A 20,804-nucleotide genomic window follows, 5' to 3' on the forward strand; every position below is an offset into this window, starting at 1 on the left:
TTTCAGAGACAGGCTGATGTCACAGTAACAAGGCATGGATCACTGTAGCAACGGCATCTTTTGCCAGGAGAGGACTAACCAGAGTTGGTGAAAGGTGTTTCTGGTCACAGATGCTGTTTTGCCATCACTTTCCAGGCCATGTCTAACAGCACCTCCAAGTTGTGAAGCTGATTTTTGAGGCACGCAATGGGGAACCCGATCGGGTTGGCTGGAACCTGGGTTCCCCTGTCTAAAGAGCACCACCCACTTGTCAATCATTTTGATGCTCCATCAGGAACTCTGCAGTTCAGCCAATCCCAGCAGGCTTGCTCTTGTTGCCGGTGAGCTGAATGTTGGTGACCACAAGCCTTCCTTGCCCAGGGAGAATTGTGTGAACACTTTAAGGCTCACAGTTGTGCACGGGGAGCTGCATTCCCACCTGCCTCACACCTGAGATATGATGTCAAGTGGTGAGGCAGGTGGTCATGATTTAGGGGATACAACCTCACAGGCAAATTGGACAAATTGGACCATGACAGGACAAATTAAACTTCTGGGTCAGAGGTTCCTCATGCCTGCTTAAGGGGATACAGCAGCTGAATACCGACTTCTCTGTAAGCTGGCATTGGCGTCTTTATATTGTTTGGGTTGAGTTATTAGCCCAGTCTAGCTCATTACTGACTCAAGACACTTGTCAAGGGCATTGACCTGCAAATTTGGATTAGATGAAAAGGAGAAGACCGAGTGTCCTCAGCATGCTGATGGTTTGTTTTCTGCATCTCTTATTAGTTGGGCTTTGGTGAGGATAAATGAAATGAGCAAAGGTAACCTGTCATCACTTTTAACGTGATCTAAGTGTGATGTTTTTATATGCCTGTTGTCTTTGTCCAATGGAGTCCATTGGTGCTGGAGGAGACTCTTGAGAGTCCCATGGACTGCAAGAAGATCAAACCTATCCATTCTTAAATCAGCCCTGAGTGCTCACTGGAAGGACAGATCCTGAAGCTGAGGCTCCAATACTTTGGCCACCTCATGAGAAGAGAAGACTCCCTGGAAAAGACCCTGATGTTGGGAAAGATGGAGGGCACAAGGAGAAGGGGAGGACAGATGGTTGGATAGTGTTCTCGAAGCTGCCAGCATGAGTTTGACCAAACTGCGGGAGGCAGTGGAAGACAGGAGTGCCTGGCATGCTCTGGTCCATGAGGTCACGAAGAGTCGGACACAACTAAACAACAACAAATGTGATGTTTACCTGTATTTGTCAGGCTTCAGGGAATCTGGTCCCTCCCGCAGTGCCAGCCAAGAAGCAGATAAACAAGAAGAATGCTCACCAAGTAATTTATTCAATATTCACAGAGAGAGATGAAAGAATGCAGTTGCTCCGAGTAAAGTCCCACCCCCTCCATCTCTTCTAGTCACCCCTGCACCAGCTACTCTGAGCTTTCTGTCTCTGAGCTCTCTGTTCTACTACTCTCAATGCTCGCCTGGTCCTGGGAGGTGGGGTGGTGGTCAGGAATGCTTTCCAAAGACACTGAGTCTGCCAGCTTTCTCTCCCCTGGTACTTCTTCCTGCTGTTCCTCTCCCTATATTTCCCAGCTTCTCCCCTCTGCAGCCTATGAACTATGACCTTCTGCAAACCACTGTTCTAAATCTATACTGTCCTGTTCTAGGGAAGGTTCAGGCGACGGGGGGTGGGGCAGCAGTCCTCACCATTCCTCCTCAGTCCAGCCTCTGACAGTATTTCACATTAAAAAACCCAACACAGATTTTTAATAGATTTTAATGCAAGGATATATATATATGAGACCTTGGCTAGCATTGACTGATAAAGTGGGTTACTTTGCTACTCCAGAAAACTGTAGCTTGTGAAGTGAATACATATCATGGACTTTTCCTTTCTGAATAGAACACTATGTCCTAAAGCTATTGTGCAGCAACTCGCTTTTCTCTTCTCTGTCCTGTAAATGACACCATAGTGGTACAGTTGAATTGACAAATTTAAAAGCTGGCGATAAAGCCAGGATGCAGGAATGAATAGAAGACACTGCTCATGGTGTTAAATTACAACGTTGTTCAAGGCTGGGCGGATATCTGGTGCAGAATTCAGTGGCCAGGTTTCTCACCTGAGTTTGAGCATATAACACCAATCCTGACCCAGCTGCACTGACTGCCAATTAGTATCTGGGCCCAATTCAGTGTGGAAAGACTAAGCTATAGTTTATTCTAGAACTGAAAACAAAATTCTGAGCTCAGTGTACGTCTTTTGCAACAGCCTCTATTCCGTGGAGATCAGAGTTCTAGTAAGAGCCGGCCCTACTGTTAGACAGATTGAGGCAGCTTCCTCTGACGGCAGATGCTGGAGCTACGGGGAGCAGCAGCAAGGTGAGGTGAGGACACACTGGCATGTGCCACACAGTCTGCATTGCATTCTTTAACAAGCTGCCCTGCTGCCTTTATGTACTGGAAGATGCTGTCTCATCACCCATGTTAAATTAAGTAGGATATTGATTTGACAGTCCATTCATCTTCTGTACATGGAATGGGAGAGGGTGCCATTTTGTCCTTTACCATAGGCAGCAAAATATCTTCTGCCAGCCCTGTTTCTTGCGAAAACCATCAATCCCGGAAGTCCTGTCATACCCGAGGTAGTTGATGCCTGCCTATAGTTGTTATATATGTAAACATTTTACAAGAGTATTGTCAGATTAGAAGGAACTGTTCTTTCTGGTAGAGATTTGGTATTTTGCTTGGCAAGCAATAACTTGGGTCTCCATTGGAGTCCTCAAAAACCTTCTTTTTTAATAATAATAAAAAAAAGGGTATGATTTCAGTGAAGCTTCCTAAAGCCCCAATCCTAATCCTGTTTACTCAGAAGTCCTACTGAATTCAATTAGATTTAGTTCGACGAAAGTAGGTAGGGTTGCAGTAAAAGTTACATAAATAGAAAGTGAGATGGTTCGGCCGGCACAAATAGCAAGAAGTATAGCCACTGAAAACAAGCAAACATAAAATATGTACCTCAAATGCAGATGCAAGGCAAGCATTGTATTGTATGGTACACCATAAACAAATGTGTGATGCACGAGTTTGTCCTAGTGGTGTGTCTCACAGGCTTGTTGCAAAGGCCATCCATTCCAAGATAAGAATTGCAAATCAGTTTGCATCTTCAAAAGTCAATACAAAGAACCAACAGGAAAAAGAGTTACTAGAGATGTTGCCGGAATTTCAGATTATATTCAGATATAATCATATATATAATCATATATATAATATAATATATATAATCAGATATAATTCAGAAATTTCAGATTATATGCTTCACTACACGAACTTATCCACCTTTATTACAAATTAGGAACATATGAAGCGGTTAGTTGGTACGTATATTTATTTTGGTCAAGGACCAGTAAAGAAGGTAGGAAGAAAACAGAATGCATAAAACACAATATAATAAACGCTTTAAATATGAAATTTAAAACAATGTAGAACATAAAACAGTAAGAAACATTAAATGATACGCTTAAACGATGAAGAGCGGTGCAAGGTGTTAATCATTTTAAAATTAAGGCAAGATCCTGAGCCAACTCCTCAAGGCCGAGGTCCCTCCCCCCCCCCCAAAAAAAATATTTTAGAGGGGCAGGCCCACCCAAAGTGTATGTACACTGGCACTGTCATCCAACTAGTGTGTCTGTGTGTGTTCATCTTGTGATCGATTTTGCTGGGCAGGGCTTATCTGGGCAATATTTTATTCAAGTTGGCACCCTTGTCACAGATAAAAAAATACTGGCAGGATTATTGTAATAACCTGCAGTTATGTAAGAGTATATATTTAAAGAAGACTAAAAAATAATGTTAATTTGGATATGCAGAAGATATTAAAAATAAATTTAAGGAACCACAGAAGGAAGTCAAGTTTTAAAATGTGAGAATGACTGTAAAATCAATGAAATGTCTAGATCTGAAAAGTATAAATATTTCTTTTTTAAACAAGTTGGCCCCCTTGTCAACTGAGAGGAGGAGGAAGCTGATACTGTTGCAGACCCTCAGGTCAGATGCTCACTCAGAGGAGATCCACTGCTACAGCTGTCCTACCCTGCAGGGTCTAGGCTACCCCAGGAACCTTCCACGTGGGAAGAGCTGGAGGAGATGCCAGACGCAGAAGCCCATCTCTGGGCTTCTGGGCTCTGGGTGACTTACAGCCAGCTCCGGCGTGCGACGAGCGGGAGGCGGGCGACGGGCGACCTTGGGAGGGGAGCAGAGCAGCCTCTCTCCTCCTCCGGCCGGGCCTCTCGTGCGCCCTCGGCGCGCCCAGCTCTCCAAATCCGAGATGCCCCCGGCGGGTGCGCGCTAGTTTCTTCCAGCGAGGCCTGGAAAGGGAAGGCGAGAAAGAGAGGAGGGAGAGAGGCGAGGGAGCCCGGATTGCAGCCGCAGCCGGCCTTGTCGCAGGGAGCGAGCAGCGAGGGACGGATCCGGCGTCTGCGGGCTCCTCCTGGCCAAGCGATCCTTGGAGACGTCCTCCGGGAAAGCCCGCTAAGGGCAGCGGCCGAGGGGCGCCCCAGGGCGTGGGCTGCCGGCGGGCTGCGCTCCCCCGCGTCCGCCCGCGGGATATTTATAGCCGGCCGAGGAGGCGACTGTCTCGCGTGGCGCCGGAGCCGCGCAGGGAAGGAGAAAGGCCGGTCGTGGAGGGCAGCGTGCCTGCGCAAGACGCGGTGAGTCAAGTGCGCGCTGCCTCCGCGGGCGCCCGCCCCTTCCCCACCCTCCCACTCCGCGATCGCGCGTGTTAAAAGGGAGCGGGGGGGGGGGGGAGAGCCGCGGCTCGGCCCTGCTCGGAGCGGCATTGGGCTCAGACGGGAGCCCCGCACTCAGTGGCTGAGTTTCCCACGCGAGAGGGGCCGGGGCTTAAGACTACGAGGGAGCCCGGGGCGAAAACGTTTGGGGTTATGTAGCCGTGGGAAAGGCACTCTGCACGTGCTCGCTCCGAGGGTCCGGCGCTGAAGATCGGATCTCAACCTTAGGGGTGGCTTTTTATTATTCTTTGGGGGGTAGCTTATCGTCAAGAAGGTGATACCACAGAAGGTAATTTTCGCTGGTATATTTTTATCCCACCTCTTGTGTGAAAATGGTGTTTGTGTGTGTGTGGAGTGGGGGTGGGGGTGGTGTTGATGCACACTTTCTAAAAATATGCGTTTGGTAGGGGAGCGGACATCCCCCTCAACCCTGTGACTGGAAATAGTATTCCTGGAATAAATTCAAAAGAAACCTACGTTTCGGTGCTTGCGTGTTGATGAGCCCCTCGCCATTGGCTTTGAACCTCTACTTTACAGTGCAGCCCGCCCCCTACATCTGGGGTTGCTCGCTTCCGTGTTCCTATAGCCCCTTAGCAGGTTTGTTTTTACAGCCCCATCGTTGAGAGGCTTCTCTGCCTCGCGCAATGTTTCTTTTCCAAAATGCATCCCTAGCCCTGAAAACACTTACCCCTAATCCCAGATGCCTGTGATTGACGGGTCCTCTGTTATTAGCCTTGCATGACCCAGAACCGAGAACAGGCTTGGGGGCAAGTTCTTGTTGGAATCAAGCTCTCTTTTTCCTTTACCTTTTTAAAGTGAGAATAGGTATATGGTTAATGTAAGGCTCAGACTTGTATCATGTCCATTAGCTTTGCCTCCTCTTCTGTTTAACGTGCCTTTTCTAGTGTGTCCTATTGTAAAACCCTGTCGTATAAACCTGGCTTAATGCTGACTAGGAAACACAGTTGGTTTGCATTTGCTTATTTTTGTAGTGTTGTAGGAATAGAGATGATGTCTCATAGTAGCAAACGACATGGCTCCCAGTTCAAATCTAACAATACTTGACATCTGATCTTCCTTTCAGTCCCTCGTTTGAAACATGGGGATATGTTCTACTTTACAGTCCAGCTGTATGTATTGCTGTAGGTATATGAAATCAACTATATGAGGGACAATGTGTGCTATATATCAGGGGCGGCTAATATATGGCCTTCTGGGTATTGCTGGATGGGCATCAGTCAGCATGCCCAATGGTTAGGGATGATGGGAGCAGTAATCCAACATCTGTAGAGATGAAATTCTCCCACTGCTGGGCTGATTAGTTATCTTTCTCCTCACTAGTGCTTTGATATCTAAAACCCCACAAAAGTATATTTTTGTTTAAAAGTTCTTTTAGAGATCAAAATGATGGTTTTAAAATTATGGCTTTCTTGTTTTGATCTTAGTCCCATGAGTCTACTTCCCTTGCTCATATACACACTGAATAAATTCATTTATTGCCCTGACAGTAACTTTTTCACAACATCTAGGTAACTTTCTGAATTATTTAGATAAGATTTGGTTATATAGTTGCCTGAAACATCACCAATTGCTCATGTTAAAAACCACTAGTGTTGTTTAAATGATGGCAAATACTGGATCCAGTGATTTATAAAGAGCGCTGTTTGCTTTCACACTTGTCACCAAACAAATGTTGCAATTATCTCTGGCATTTCTTAAATCTTGCTTTTCTAGTTCCTGTGACTTTGACACAATTGCATTGTTGCCAGTTACATTCTTTAAGAAAGATCTATGGGTCTATTTACTGGAACACCGTTCTGGAAAAACACACAATAATAGATGCTTTGTTATCTTTATCAATGCAAAACGAAGCTGCAGAATGAACTGGCTGTGTGTTTTTTGATAGAACAAACAGTATGCTCAGTTTTAAATTCATTTACTGAAGTTCAGATTTTGCAGACCTTTATTTTTAAATCAGAATCCTAAAGAACAGTACAATGGAATGCATGTCTGTGGAATGTATTCTTTTGCAATCAGTTTAGGTTTGGATACAATAAATTGATTGGTACGCTTCAGCATTGAAGTGTATGAAAGCCTCCATAGTTTAACTGCAGAGATTGTCCTCTTGCTAACATTGAGCCACAGTTTCTGTTAAGCAATCTGTCAGACCATTGATCCTGTCAACTGTCTACTACAGAGAGAAGGGCTCTCTGGATATTGTTTGATTCCAGTTCTCATCAGGCAATGGGGGTGAAGGAAGTAGTCGTCCACTAACATCTAATGGGCCGTGACTTTGGCTTTCCAAGCCTGGCAGATGTCTTTTCCAGCCCTGCCACCTAAGATCCATTAACTGGCGATTCCAGGTATTTTACCTGTTCCTTTATTCATAACAGTCTTTGCTTGGAGCCACAACATTGCTGTTTCCCCTATTCAGTGTTTTGTACTTGGGAGACACTTCTTCTCCGGTAATAGTGCATATAGATGCATACAACTCACGATAGTTGTATATTCATGTTGTGTATATATTTTTGTATTTATATCGCTGTTGTTTTTGTATTTTATTTGAATTGTGAATTTAAATTGTAAATGGCCCGTGTGCCCGTTTACAACCCAGCCGAGCTATTGTGGGCCCCACAACCACCCAGCATTGTGGGCCAATGGCTTATTTAATCCAGCACCTTGTTCTCACAGGGGCCAGCCTGATCCCCCGGGGGGAAACCTGCAAGCAGGATTTGAGCCCAGGAGCACTCTTGCCCTCCTGCAGTTTCCACCAACTGGTTTTCAGAAGCATTACTGCATCTAGCCATGGAGGAAGAGCATAGCACACCAGGAGCTTTGATATTGGCAACAGCAGAGTGATTCTTTCAAGCCACATTTCAGTGGCTGGGGAGGGACAGAGAAACCCGGGGGGGGGGAGTGCCAAGAAAGACCTCTGCAGGCACTTGTGCGCTCACTGATGCTGTCCTGGCGGACCCCCCACTTAAGCTGTCTGACGTGATGCATGAACAATACTAGATGGGAGGAACAGAAATTATATGTTGCTGAATGTGTAGCTGTTGTGCATGGTGCTCAGTGTATGTTCACACCAATCTAAAGCGGAACTCAAGGCAGCTAACAACCTGATAAGAAATGTAGGGATTGTAAAAGTTAAAGCAATGCACAGCACAGTTCTATACCTGCCTAAGGGGGCAAACTAACAGGGGGTAGGGCTGGATTGGGTAGTGGCATCCCTCCATCCATCCCTGCTGATCTTTACTTGCAAAGTGAAACCATTGAGCCTCTTGGGATTGCTGATTGGAAGGTTGGCGGTTCGAGTCCCCCCGATGGGGTGAGCTCCTGTTGCTCTGTCCCAGCTCCTGCCAACCCAGCAGTTTGAAAGCATGCCAATGCAAGTAGATAAATAGGTACCATTGCGGCAGGAAGGTAAATGGCATTTCCGTGCACTCTGGTTTCTGTCACGGTTTTCCGTTGCTCCAGTAGTGGTTTAGTCATGCTGGTCATATGACCCGGAAAGCTGTCTATGCCAGTTTCCTCTGCCTGAAAGTGAGATGAGTGCCGCAACCCCATAGTCGCCTTTGATTGGACTTAACAGTCCAGGGCTCCTTTACCTTTACCTTTACCTTGCAGAGTTCCACAATGCGCAGCCAGAGGAAAGCCCTGAAATTCTGGGGTGTTCCAGGGTGTTCTGCTGTTCCAAACAGTTGCCCAGTGGCCCCATAGTTACAAGGAGGCCCCAGCTTCCTCTGTCTTGATGGGCCACTTCTATGTAGACAGTGCTTTCTGAGTGGCAAAAATCAGACTTCATACACACACACGCACGACACATTCCGTTAAGCTTTCTTGAAAACTGAGCTTGCCCCTTTCTTTTAATTTGGGATGGAGCTGTTGCTCTGCCTTTGCATTTTCTTTTATGAGTTGCTTTTTGATGGTTTTATGGTCTGTTATTATTTTATGGTAAGCTGTTATGAGGGCCCTTGTGGCTTAAAAGCCACCTATAAATTTAAATGTGTGCCTTTTCTAAGGAGGAAAAGCCTCCTTGGCATAAGACATATCCTTTATCCCAATTCAAGCATTATACCCATGAGTAAATAAAAGAAAGGAGAAGGGGGAGCTGGAAGCTTGCTCAGCTCACAGAGGCTGTGTACACACATAACATCTGAAACGCACTGGAGTGGTTTGTACCCAGGGTTTTGCATTGGTACACACCATCATGCGATGACATCATTTAAAGAGCAGCTACGCTTTCAAACTAGTGCGCAGCAATGTTCTCTATTCCCCTGTAACTAGTGCTATTTTTCTAGAAAAAGAGGTGCCAGAGCTCTCCATGAGCACCTCCCTCCTTCTCTTAGAATGGCAGTAGCGCCCACCTAAGAGGTGCCGGAAAGTACCTGAGAGGTGCTGGAACTCAGTTCTGATGAGTTCCAGCTGAAAAACAGCCCTGCCTGTAAGCCTTGGGTCAGCGTTCAGGGTTGGATTCAGTGCCGTGAACATTCTTCTTATATTACTTTCTGGCTCAAGCCCCCATCCAGGAAAGCTGAGACTCCAGTTTGGATGTCTGAGGAGCAGCCTTCCCACAACACGCCCCCTACTCCTAAGCTACATGCAAGCAGTGTTATTTCTTCAGCTAAGAACAATGGATCAAGAAGAGGTTAACAATAGAGGGAGAAGTACACAAATGGGTGGGAACCTCCATGTACTCAGCTGCAGATCACCCCTTTCGGAGGGCATGTGGGGCAGTGATTTGGGGAGTGGAGGAAGAACTAGCACTCTGATTCCCATGATCTCCACTCAGATATTTCTTGTAATTTATTTTTAACATCATCTTTTAAATTCTTAGCCAACAATTTGGTTTTATTCTTGTTGATTTTGAGACCCACCACTTCTCCAAATTTATTTATTTCATCGAGTCCCCTTGGGATCGATTTTATTGGATCTTCTTCTGATATCATCACATCATCTCAAAATACCTTTAGTTTGTATGCTCTTTGTCTCACTTTTATTCCATTAATTTGTTGATTAGTTCTTATTCTTTGCGCCAATACTTCTAAAACTACTATGAACAATAAGAGTGATAGCTGGCAGCCTTGTCTTGTTCCCTTGGTTATTTTACAATTTTCCGTCAATAAATTACTCACCATCAGTTTTCTTGATTGATCTGTATATACCGCTTTCACTTCCCTTATAAATGTGTCCCCACATCTCATAGACTCCATTACTTTAAGCATAAAATTCCAGGAGACGTTATCAAATGCTTTCTCAGCGTCCAAAAACATTGTAAATTCTGCTCACTTGTGAGTATAACCCTTAATAAGGCTGTCCAGAATGGTTCTATCTGGAGTATTCTTAATATTGTCACCTTGGCTCCTTGCATTCATTTAAAGTGAATGTTACTAATGCCAACAGTCTTAAGGTCTATCTCAGTTGAGTCATTCATTTACTGGCATACTGTGCAGCTATTAAGAGAAGTCCAAGGTGATTTGCAGGAAAACCTGTTCTTAGACTATAGTGAGATGCTTGCTTCTAGGTAAGTCTGCAACATGCAATTGAGGATAGCTTTTTAAATCACTCAATTATGGGGATTAGTCAGGAGATATAGACAGACAGACAGATATAGGTTGAATTTTGTCACCTTCAACTTGCACACCTTTGAATCCAACCCATTATTTTTAATACAAGTACGGTAACTATAAATCCTGTTGATGATCAGTGCTCCATCTATGACACATGCATCAATTAAAACATGGCTGGGGACCCTATGGTCACCATTTTACACATTAGTATGGTTGGATGTGTTTCCAAGTTTCCTTCTGTCTGTCTGTACTAGTGGATGGAGAGGGGGCATGAGTGATTTCATATATGTCCTATGTTTTCAAATTGAATCAAAGCTGTTTTAGGGAAGACACAGCATTTCTCAAGAAACTACAGGATAGCCACTACAGTGGCTAACACTGTGTGTTCACAGCTTCACAAACCTGTGGTGGGAGCACCCTGGATGCGAAGCACTCAGGAGGGTGTGCACAGCTGGGGTGTTGCAGGATTTCATCAGATGACGTCAGTATGGCCAGAGGTTAAGGATGTTGAGGGTTGTAGCTTGGGAGGGCCACAGGTGCTAAAACCAAAGGAAGTCTGTTGTTTGCTTCAGACCCATTGTTTTTATCCATATGCAAATTTAATTGACAAATGCATCAGTTAATTAAAATATTCGTGATTTATCAGTTCACTGTATTCAATTACTCTCACTCCCAGCCTAAATAAACACCCTGGAGTAAGTTATGTGATCTCAGCAGGACTTAGTTCTGAGTAGACATGCAAGATCCTGCCAGCTCCTGCCCACCCAGCAGTTCGAAAGCACGTCAAAGTGCAAGTAGATAAATAGGTACCGCTTTATAGCGGGAAGGTAAACGGCATTTCCGTGTGCTGCGCTGGTGCTGGATCGCCAGCTGCAGCTTAGTCACGCTGGCCACGTGACCCGGAAGTGTCTTCGGATGGCGCCGGCTCCCGGCCTCTTGAGCGAGATGAGCGCGCAACCCTAGAGTCAGACATGACTGGCCCGTACGGGCAGGGGTACCTTTACCTTTACCTAGACATGCAAGATGTCTTGACTTGGGTGAAAATCCTGCTTCTGTGTGCTCATCAGAACTTTTCTATTACAGTGGTGCCTCGCAAGACGAAATTAATTCGTTCCGCGAGTTTTGTCGTCTTGCGATTTTTTTCGTCTTGCAAAGCACGGTGTCGGGAAAGTTTTGGAAAAGCTTCAAAAATCACCAAAGTCTTTAAAAACCTCAAAAAAGGCTACCACACCGCGTTCTATGAGTTGCTCCTCGAAGTCAAGTCGCAACTGTATTAACGGTGTTAAGAAAAAGGAAACAAACTTGCAAGACGTTTCCGTCTTGCGAAGCAAGCCCATAGGGAAAATCGTCTTGTGAAGCAGCTCAAAAAACAAAAAACCCTTTCGTCTTGCGAGTTTTCCGTCTTGCGAGGCATTCGTCTTGCGAGGTACCACTGTAGTTGAATATTGAAGCATTTGCATGCATGAGGCTTACATTGCCCTGGAGCCTCTCCCACCCTATTTATGTAAACATGGGCCCCAAATCCAGAGTAGGTTAGTTGTGTTTAAGTCCCATTGAAATCAATAGAACTAGTTAGTTGTGATTCATTTTACGACCCATTGATTCCAGTGGAACCATAGTCCTGCTGACTTCCTTTGGACTTCCACCGTTAATCCAGAAAAGAAGTGAAAGAGCTAGAATAACAGAATTGTGGAGTTGGAAGGTATCATCTAGTCCAGCCCCCTGCAATGAAATGAGAATGAACATTCTGGCTTCTGCGGATTTCATATCCATCTTCCCTATTAATTGAAGCAAAAGCTGCTCTTTGCCTAAATCAGTGTTGGGTCTGTTTTTGGACTACAAACCCCATCATCCCTGATCACTGGTCCTGCTAGCTAGGCATGATGGGAAACAGCTGGAGACCCAAGTTTGGGAAGCAGCTGGCCTAAGTGAATGAAAGTGCCTTCAGTTAAGGGTTTCCATTCACTCTTGTCAGCATTCGCCAGCTGCTCAGTGTGCCCCCATTGGAGTTGGTAAACAGGGTCACACAAACAGGCAGCCAGTTCCGGAGCCCGTTTAAAGAGGATAGAAGCTGGGGCGGCAGGGGGAAGTGATGTATAGTGGGAAGGGTCATAGCTCCATGGTAGAGCATCCATTTTGCATGGGATCTTGGGTTCAATCTCTGGTATTTCCTGGTAGGGCTGGAAAAGACTTCCTGTGAAACCTTGCATGGTTACTACCAGTCAGTGTTGAACGAATTGGCCTAGATGGTCCAATTGGCCTAGATGGTCCAATAGTCTGACTTCTAATGTTCTGTTATAGACCTTGTAAGTCTATAACATAGTGCAACATCCAGTAACACAATAGAACAAATGCCTTCTTTGCTTTTTGCATGCAGGGGCTGAAGGGTCTGAGGATGGCCAAAGACTTCCGCTACTACTTCCAGCATCCGTGGTCCCGCTTGATAGTGGCCTACCTGGTGATCTTCTGTAACTTCTTGATATTTGCCGAGGATCCCGTCTCTCACAGCCAAACTGAAGCAAATGTCATTGTTGTGGGGAACTGCTTTTCTTTTGTAGCAAACAAATACCCTGAGGGAGGAGGCTGGAGGTTTATAAAAGTGTTCCTGTGGCTGCTTGCCATCCTTACCGGACTGATAGTGGGCAAATTCTTCTTCCATCAACGCTTGTTTGGTAAGTTCCATGATGTGCTAAAAGCCTGTGTTTTCTCTCTCCCTCTCTGTGAGATGTTCCCGTTTTACACCTTTCAGGTTGAAAAGACAGCAAAGCAAAGTGAAAGATGATGGCTGAATAGGATGTGTTGCGCAGCAGTGATGAGTCAGTCAGATCATCAATCTTGATGACTATAAGCAAAATAATCTTTCAAAGAGTGAAGGCACATCTGTTTGGTCTAATGAAGAGGGCATTAACTTTCCTCGCCAAAGACATGCTTCAGGACACTTTCCTCGCTGTCTTGAAGTATTTGTGAAACACAGCCTGGATATTATGATAAGAGCATGGCTTTGTTTAATGTGCTTCTTTGCATTTGTTGTAAGCATGCATTCTGTACCTGGGAGCCTTTGTTGTCCATTCCATCCAATCCATGGAGTTGTGATCTGAGCTGGATTTTCCAGATAGGACTGACTCTTTGCAGTGAGATCATTCTTATGAGGATGACTTAAGAGCTGGGAAAGCTCCGTTGGTGGAGCATGAGACTCTTAATCTCAGGGTTGTGGGTTGGAGCCCCACATTGGGCGAAAAGGGGGTTGGACTAGTTGACCCTTATGGTCCCTTCCAACTCTACAATTCTATGATTTTGCAATTCTATGACTTGTTCTCAGGAATAAAATCTAAGCCAGTGTTACACAACAACCATTATGTTATTCCAATAAGCATTAATTAAAACATTAAAAAATGAAGACTCAGGGGAGATGGCTAATGGAACCACAAGTGTGATTAGCAATAATAATAATAATAATAATAATAAGAAGAAGAAGAAGAAGAAGAAGAAGAAGAAGAAGAAGAAGGAGGAACCACGAGTGCGATTAGCAATAATAATAATAATTTATTATTTGTACCCCGCCCATCTGGCTGGGCTTCCCCAGCCACTCTGGGCGGCTTCCAACAAAATATTAAAATACAGTAATGCATCAAACATTAAAAGCTTCCCTAAACAGGGCTGCCTTCAGATGTCTTCTAAAAGTCTGATAGTTGACATCTGGTGGGAGGGCGTTCCACAGGGCAGGTACCACTACCGAGAAGGCCCTCCGCCTGGTTCCCTGTAGGTTTCAACCAGATTACATCTTCATATAGATGTCTGGACAAAATGTCCCTGGAAAATGTTGAAACCACACCACTTCTTCTCACCATCAGGAAAGCTCTGCTCTGATCTAAAACAAGTACCCGTGAGTAGAAACGGAAAATTGGATTAAGAAACATGTTAATTTGCCACCGAAGCGGGAAGGTTCAAAACAGGAAGTCCGCCTTCTGCTTTTTGTAAATAGACTGAAGCAAAAACCTTGTAAGCTAATAGCCTGGAAAGTCGCTTACAAAGGTCAAAATTCCCTTCATTTTACAATCACTAAAACCCCCTTGGAAGCAGGAGAAAAGGGGGGGGGGATTTTGACTGTTCAAGCCTGCAGGAGGGAGTAAAGAAAGATAAGTTTCCACCGTCTCAAACCTGGGAACGGGGTGTCAGAGACAGAAATCGTTGGAGACGTTCATTGACTGTGAGTGGAGCATTTTGACAGATAGCTAAAAAAAATAAATTGGGAGAGAGAGAGAAACAATCTGATTCCAATGTTGCCTTTTGCATTTTAAAGATACAAAGTATTTGAAAAACGTAAATAATCTTTTTTTTTGTTGGACTCGCTTTAAAAAGATGTAAAAATTGTCTCCTCTAGAGGGAGCTTGTTAAATTGTTGCTGCAGTTTGCCTGGAGACTCTACAGCTGCAAGATTAAGATCGTGGGATCAGTCTTTTGACCTTGAATAATAATGTGTCGGGAGGAAGCTTTGGTGCTTGCTCTCTGTAAGACAAATGCTTTGTTGGAGCAGTTGCATGAGAAGGTGGATTTGATGAACAAAAAATTGGATTTGATGACGGCTGTAGGGCAAGAACTAACTCAGGAATCTGTTTTAACTGGGCAAGTACAAGTGCAGAAGACAATGGATGAGGTTGTGGTTGCACCTCAAGCAATACAAATGGAGAGATCTGAGGCCCTGCAGGAGCATAAGCTGTTGGTTTTGAAGATTGAATTTGGAATGGGTCAGGAGAAGTCTGGAGATGAGGAGACTTTTAATTTCGGAGGGACTTTGAAACATGTTGTTAAATATTTTTTTGGATTATTCTGATGACTGCGGGGAGTGGGACTCTGGGGAATGGGCTGGTCGGATGAAGGGAGATAACTTTGGTTTGGAATCCCCCAGAGACCTATTCTCCAATGAGAAAGGAAAGAAATCAGGAAAGAGACCAACAAAAGACAAGGGAAAGTGCAAATATAAACAAGATGAAGAAGATCTGCAGAAGGGGCATGGAAAAGACTTAAGAGGCTCGGACATAAGATTACCAGGTTGATGAACTAGATGGAATGGACAGTAAGGACTGACATAACCCGAGACCAGGAAGAAGGGACGTTGGATGGATAAAGAAAAATTGTTATATTGTGAATTAGTGTAAATTAATGAATATTGGGGAAAATGTTGGAATGAAACTATCTGGCTTTAGTAGAAACGATATAAGGAGTTATGTATAAATAAGTTTTAAGTTTTAAGCTTTAAGGTATTTTTTGGTAAGATAAGGTTAAATAAATTGAGGCAAATTGAATAACAGAATTTGGTGAAAGATGGAAAGGATCTGTTGAGTTAAGTAATAGGTTAGACGGTTAAGATAAATTGTTTAATAAAAAGTTAGAAAGATGGAAAGAATTTGCTGAAACAACTAATCAAGCTAGAATACAAAAAGAGAGGTGTGAGGAGGTCAATGAAACAAGCAAATGAAAGGTAAAGATAGGCAAAAAGGGATTTTTTCTTTTTTGTTGTTATGATGATGCATTGGTTTTTTATGTATTTTTTCTTTCCCACCCCCTTTTTATGTATTGTGGTGTTGTTTTTACATGCTTTTTCTCTTTTCTCTCCCCCCCTTTTTGTAATCTTGAAAACATTAATAAATATTTTTTTTTTAAAAAAAAGGAAAGCTCTGCTCTGAGACTGGGAAGCTTGCCTGGCAGTCTGGGAAGGCCCAGGTTCAAATCTCTCCTCTTCACTCAAATATAAAGCCCACTGTCTGACTTTGGTCTGGTCACCCTGTCTCAACCTACCTTAAATATTTGAATTGTTGTGAGAATAAAATGTGGGGATGACATGGGACTGTATATGGTGCCTTGATCTCTGTGGGGGGGTATGTATGTATGTATGTATGTATGTATGTATGTATGTATGTCAGATGGGCACCCCATCGGATTATTTACTGTGTGGCACCAACACATATGATCACCTTAGCAAGTGACGGTGCATAACATCCTATCTCGTGGTGGCAAAGGCTTCTCCTTCTAATATGTGGTTGGGCATTGGTGTGTGGCAAAATTTTGTTCAACACTTGAGAGGCTGGCTTATGGCAGCCTTTGCCAATCTGGTACCCTCCAAATGTTATAGATGAGAAATGCTGTGGTTGATGGGAGTTGTAGTTCAAAACATCTGGAGAGTATCAGGTTGTTCAAGGCTGGCTTATGGAGTAGTTATATGCAGAACATCATAAGGTGCCCTTGACAAATGATAATTTCTTATGTGTCTAAGTCAGAGACTGTCAACATCTGACATTCCTGTTGCGTAACATAGGTTGTGGTCTGTTTTCAAGCTCATCTGATTCCCCACCCCAGATACCCAACACACATGTGTATCCTTTGTGAAATCAGTGAGAGCAGTCCCTGAATTGGCTTCCAGGTTCTCTGTACAGTGGTACCTCGGGTTACATATGTTTCAGGTTACAGACTCTACTAACCCAGAAATAGTACCTTGGGTTAAGAACTTTGCTTCAGGATGAGAACAGAAATTGCGTGGTGGCAGCAGGAGGCCCCATTAGCTAAAGTGGTGCTTCAGGTTAAGAACAGTTTCAGGTTAAGAACGGACCTCCGGAATGAATTAAGTACTTAACCTGAGGTACCACTGTATATACATTGGTGAAAGAGGATTTTGGCCGTGCTAACTCTCGCAATCTTTACCAAACTAACATGGGTCAGGTCCTGTTTTTAATATTTTAAAGGGAAGGCGCACAGAAATACCTCTCAGATTACACGTGTATCTGAGTACATAGCTTGTGTTCGTGACCTATTCCTAGGCAAAGCTGAAGTCAGATCTGGTTCAGGTGGTGAATCAGTCTATATTTATATTCTGCTCAGTCTGATTTCCCAGACACCACGGCTATTCAGTTTCTTTATTGACATCAAGAGGGAGACGTCACCTGAAGCAACTGGTGGTTGCACAGAGGGAAGCGCATTCCACAGAGCAGGGGCAACAGCAGAAAATGCCCATTTCTGGGCCAGATTTGGGGTGCTGGTAGGGGAAAGAGAGGGAGGGGAAGTTCAGTTTTGTAAGTGGAAGTTTTGTGCAAATTGGACAACAGTGTCGGATAGAACTCCTCATTCTGCCTGTGGGACTCAAGCTGTATTTGCATATATTACTCCCTTGTTATCCTCCCCTTGTCTTACCCATTGTGCAAATTAGATTGGAAGTTCCTTGGGGGTGGAGACCTATCTTTCTTTCCTTATATTATTTTGTAAAGTGACACATACCCACCTGGAATATCTAGTAACCGTGTTTTTTATATTTTGTTGGGAGTCGCCCAGATGAGCAGCATATTCTAATTATAATTATTATGGAATAGAAACATTATATTTATTTACTTTTCCATAGCTCTTTTAACAATTGAAACAAAATGTCTATAATTTCAGATTTTCTATTGCTCAGTCCTCTGGTTCATGGGGATTCTCTAGTGCCATAAATTTATGAGAGAGAGAGCCACAGCCTTGCAAATGCTGACTTAACACCATTTTTGCTGAAGCACTATCAAATCCCTGGGAAGATGTAAACATGCGTAAAGGTGGAAAAAAGCTTAAGTAAGCTTTTCCTCACCTTTGCTGACTAATTTGCCTTAACGTACTACTGTGTGTGTGTGTGTGTGTGTGTGTGTGTGTGTAGAGACACACCTGGGCCAAAAAAGATTTCTGTTGCACTTTTTAATATATTAAAAACTGCTAATATCCCATCAGTAAATAGAATGTTTTTAGATTTAGAAGGTGACCAAGCTAACCGGAATCACAATGAAACATAATTTGGTCTCTGGAATAGGGGGGGAAAGCCTTGGGTCAAAGAGGCAGCTGGTGAGCAGCAGACTTTTAAGACTTGAAAGTAAACAGCTTTTGTTTAAGGCTTTTGGTAGAAATCCCCATTGACACAGGAACTGGTGGGATTTCCATTCGCTGAGCTTATTTTCCCACCTGTTTATGAAACTGTGCTATTGTCTGCACTGAGACATGGCAGGTCTAAAATGCTGTACAGTGGTACCTCGGGTTAAGTACTTAATTCGTTCCGGAGGTCCGTTCTTAACCTGAAACTGTTCTTAACCTGAAGCACCACTTTAGCTAATGGGGCCTCCTGCTGCTGCCGCGCTGCCGGAGCACAATTTCTGTTCTCATCCTGAAGCAAAGTTCTTAACCTGAAGCACTATTTCTGGGTTAGCGGAGTGTGTAACTAACCTGAAGCGTATGTAACCTGAAGCGTATGTAACCCGAGGTACCACTGTACACATTTTTGCAAGCAGCTTCCAGGTCATGTGACCAGCATGACTAAGCCACTTCTGGCGAACCAGAGCAGTGCACGGAAATGCCTATTTATAGCGGTACCTATTTATCTACTTGCACTTGATGTGCTTTCAAACTGCTAGGTGGGCAGGAGCTGGGCCCGAGCAATGGGAACTCACCCCATTACAAGGATTTGAACCGTCAACCTTCTGATCAGTAAGCCCAAGAGGCTCAGTGGCTAATATATGCCTTTTTATGCACACTTGGCCCTAACATATGCATTTTTGTATGAACTTGAAGAAGTGTATTATGAAACTTGGAAAAGTGTGAATTTCAAAGGAGGGCTGTGTTTTGGTTCTCACAATACTCTGAAAAGTGCACATTCAATAAGTTCGCTTTTAGCTGTTAACTGAATTGAGTTTTCCCCCCATCGCTGTCCAAGGGCACCACATTGGTCAGCCCTGCTCTGGTGTTATAAAGGCTGCCAGTTTGCAATAAAGCCTTGATAACGTTGATCAGATGCTGAAAAAAGAGGAGACACAAACAGTGTATGCAAGATTGCAACCGTAATCATTAAAGTATACAAATGCAGAGCTATTACAGATATTCTATCTGAGAGTAGAGGTCGAGGTATTGGAATCAAAATTGGAAGTTGCTCAAGAATCGATTCTAACCATAAACAATCAGGGCTTAAGAAAACTCTGCAGTATGACTTCCATCCAGCAACATCTTAAAAAGAGTCATTAAAAAAAGATGCACATATTTAAGTCTTCTCTTTTTCTTTGCCACATTGCCAGGGGGAGAGTCAGATGTGTTCAGCAGTGCCTTGAAAGCAAAATTAAAAATTAAAAATGTAACTTTGAGGAGAGTGACCCCTTTGTTTCAAGAGAAGATACAGAACATTGGGAGAGATGTCCTTTTCTTCATGAAAACCATGAAGTGAGTTATGTATGAACTCACTTTACATTTGATACTTTTTTTTAAAGAAAAAGCAACAGATGGATACATCAGGTTTTCATGTTCTACAAATCACCTTGAACATAAAATGTATCTGTCAATTTTGGTTTTCTCATTTCCCCCCAGCCTTAAGGTCAGTTCGCCACATTTGTGCTTTAGTTAAAAAATGAAATAAAATAAGGTTCCCATGAAAATTAACCAACATTTTAGCATGCTTTTCTCCTGAATTTCACTTTTTTCTCATCTGACTTCCCAATTACTTTTTAAATTTTATGAATGGGTATTATGCCTGCAACTAAATCGTGTCACCCCCAGGAGAAATGTGGCGTTTATTTGAAAGGCATTATGAGACTGCATAATAAGAGCTTGGGAAATAAATGTCAGAGAATATTGAATGTAATAGATGCCTTGCTAGGTAGGCAGAGGGCAATTAAGCCAAGACAGCAAAGCTCTGGACACTGACAGTACTTTCTTGCAGCTGACCGCAGAGCAGATCGAAGCAGGATGAATTGATGCCCCCAACACTGTTGATAGCAACCCCTTTTTCTGTTTGCCTCCCCCACCTCCTGCCCCCAAGAAACAACTAGGCATAAAAAGCAATGGAGCCAATTGATGGCTGTTTTCAAGGCTTGTTTCTGCGTGGGGACAAGAAATGCTTTTTTTCCAAATCTAATTACTGTGTGTGTGATAGATGATAGATAGATAGATAGATGATAGATAGATAGATAGAGAAATAAAGTGTGTGTGTGTGTGTGTGTTAGATGTGAGAATAAATGTGTATGAATTCATGTGTCTGTGTATTTATTTGAATGTGTGTGTGTATGTATAAGAGAGACTGTCTAGGGAAGTTTTTTTTTATGTTTAATGCTCTATTGTGTTTTTATATGTATTAGAAGCCACCCAGAGTGGTGGGTACAGATTGGCAGGGTACAAATAATACATGGGTAGGCAAACTAAGGCCCGGGGCCCAGATCCGGCCCAATTGCTTTCTAAATCCGGCCCGTGTATGGTCCAGGAATCAACATGTTTTTACATGAGTAGAATGTGTCCTTTTATTTAAAATGTATCTCTGGGTTATTTGTGCGGCCTGCCTGTTGTTTTTACATGAGTAGAATGTGTGCTTTTATTTAAAATGCATCTCTGGGTTATTTGTGGGGCATAGGAATTCATCCATTTTCTCTCTCCAAAATATAGTCTGGCCCCCCCACATGGTCTGAGGGACAGTGGACCGGCCCCC

General features: G+C 43.6%; 1 protein-coding gene across 4 annotated transcripts in view; it reads left to right on the top strand.

Annotated features, from left to right (window-relative positions):
* Positions 1 to 4,071: 4,071 nt before the first annotated feature.
* TMEM117 (transmembrane protein 117) overlaps positions 4,072 to 20,804 on the top strand; it is a 223,069-nt gene continuing 206,336 nt past the window's right edge. Inside the window, exons 1-2 of one of the 4 annotated variants that reach the window (XM_028747090.2) lie at positions 4,072 to 4,688; positions 12,714 to 13,008. In XM_028747090.2, coding sequence (XP_028602923.2) covers positions 12,732 to 13,008 — 277 coding nt within the window. In that variant the 5' untranslated portion in view covers positions 4,072 to 4,688; positions 12,714 to 12,731. Of the gene's footprint in view, positions 4,689 to 4,789; positions 5,056 to 12,713; positions 13,009 to 20,804 lie in introns of those variants that run through there. The other 3 variants (XM_077934668.1, XM_028747092.2, XM_028747091.2) reach the window with 3 other exon arrangements.

Source organism: Podarcis muralis, chromosome 10 (genome assembly GCF_964188315.1).
Source record: "Podarcis muralis chromosome 10, rPodMur119.hap1.1, whole genome shotgun sequence".
Lineage (NCBI taxonomy): Eukaryota > Metazoa > Chordata > Lepidosauria > Squamata > Lacertidae > Podarcis > Podarcis muralis.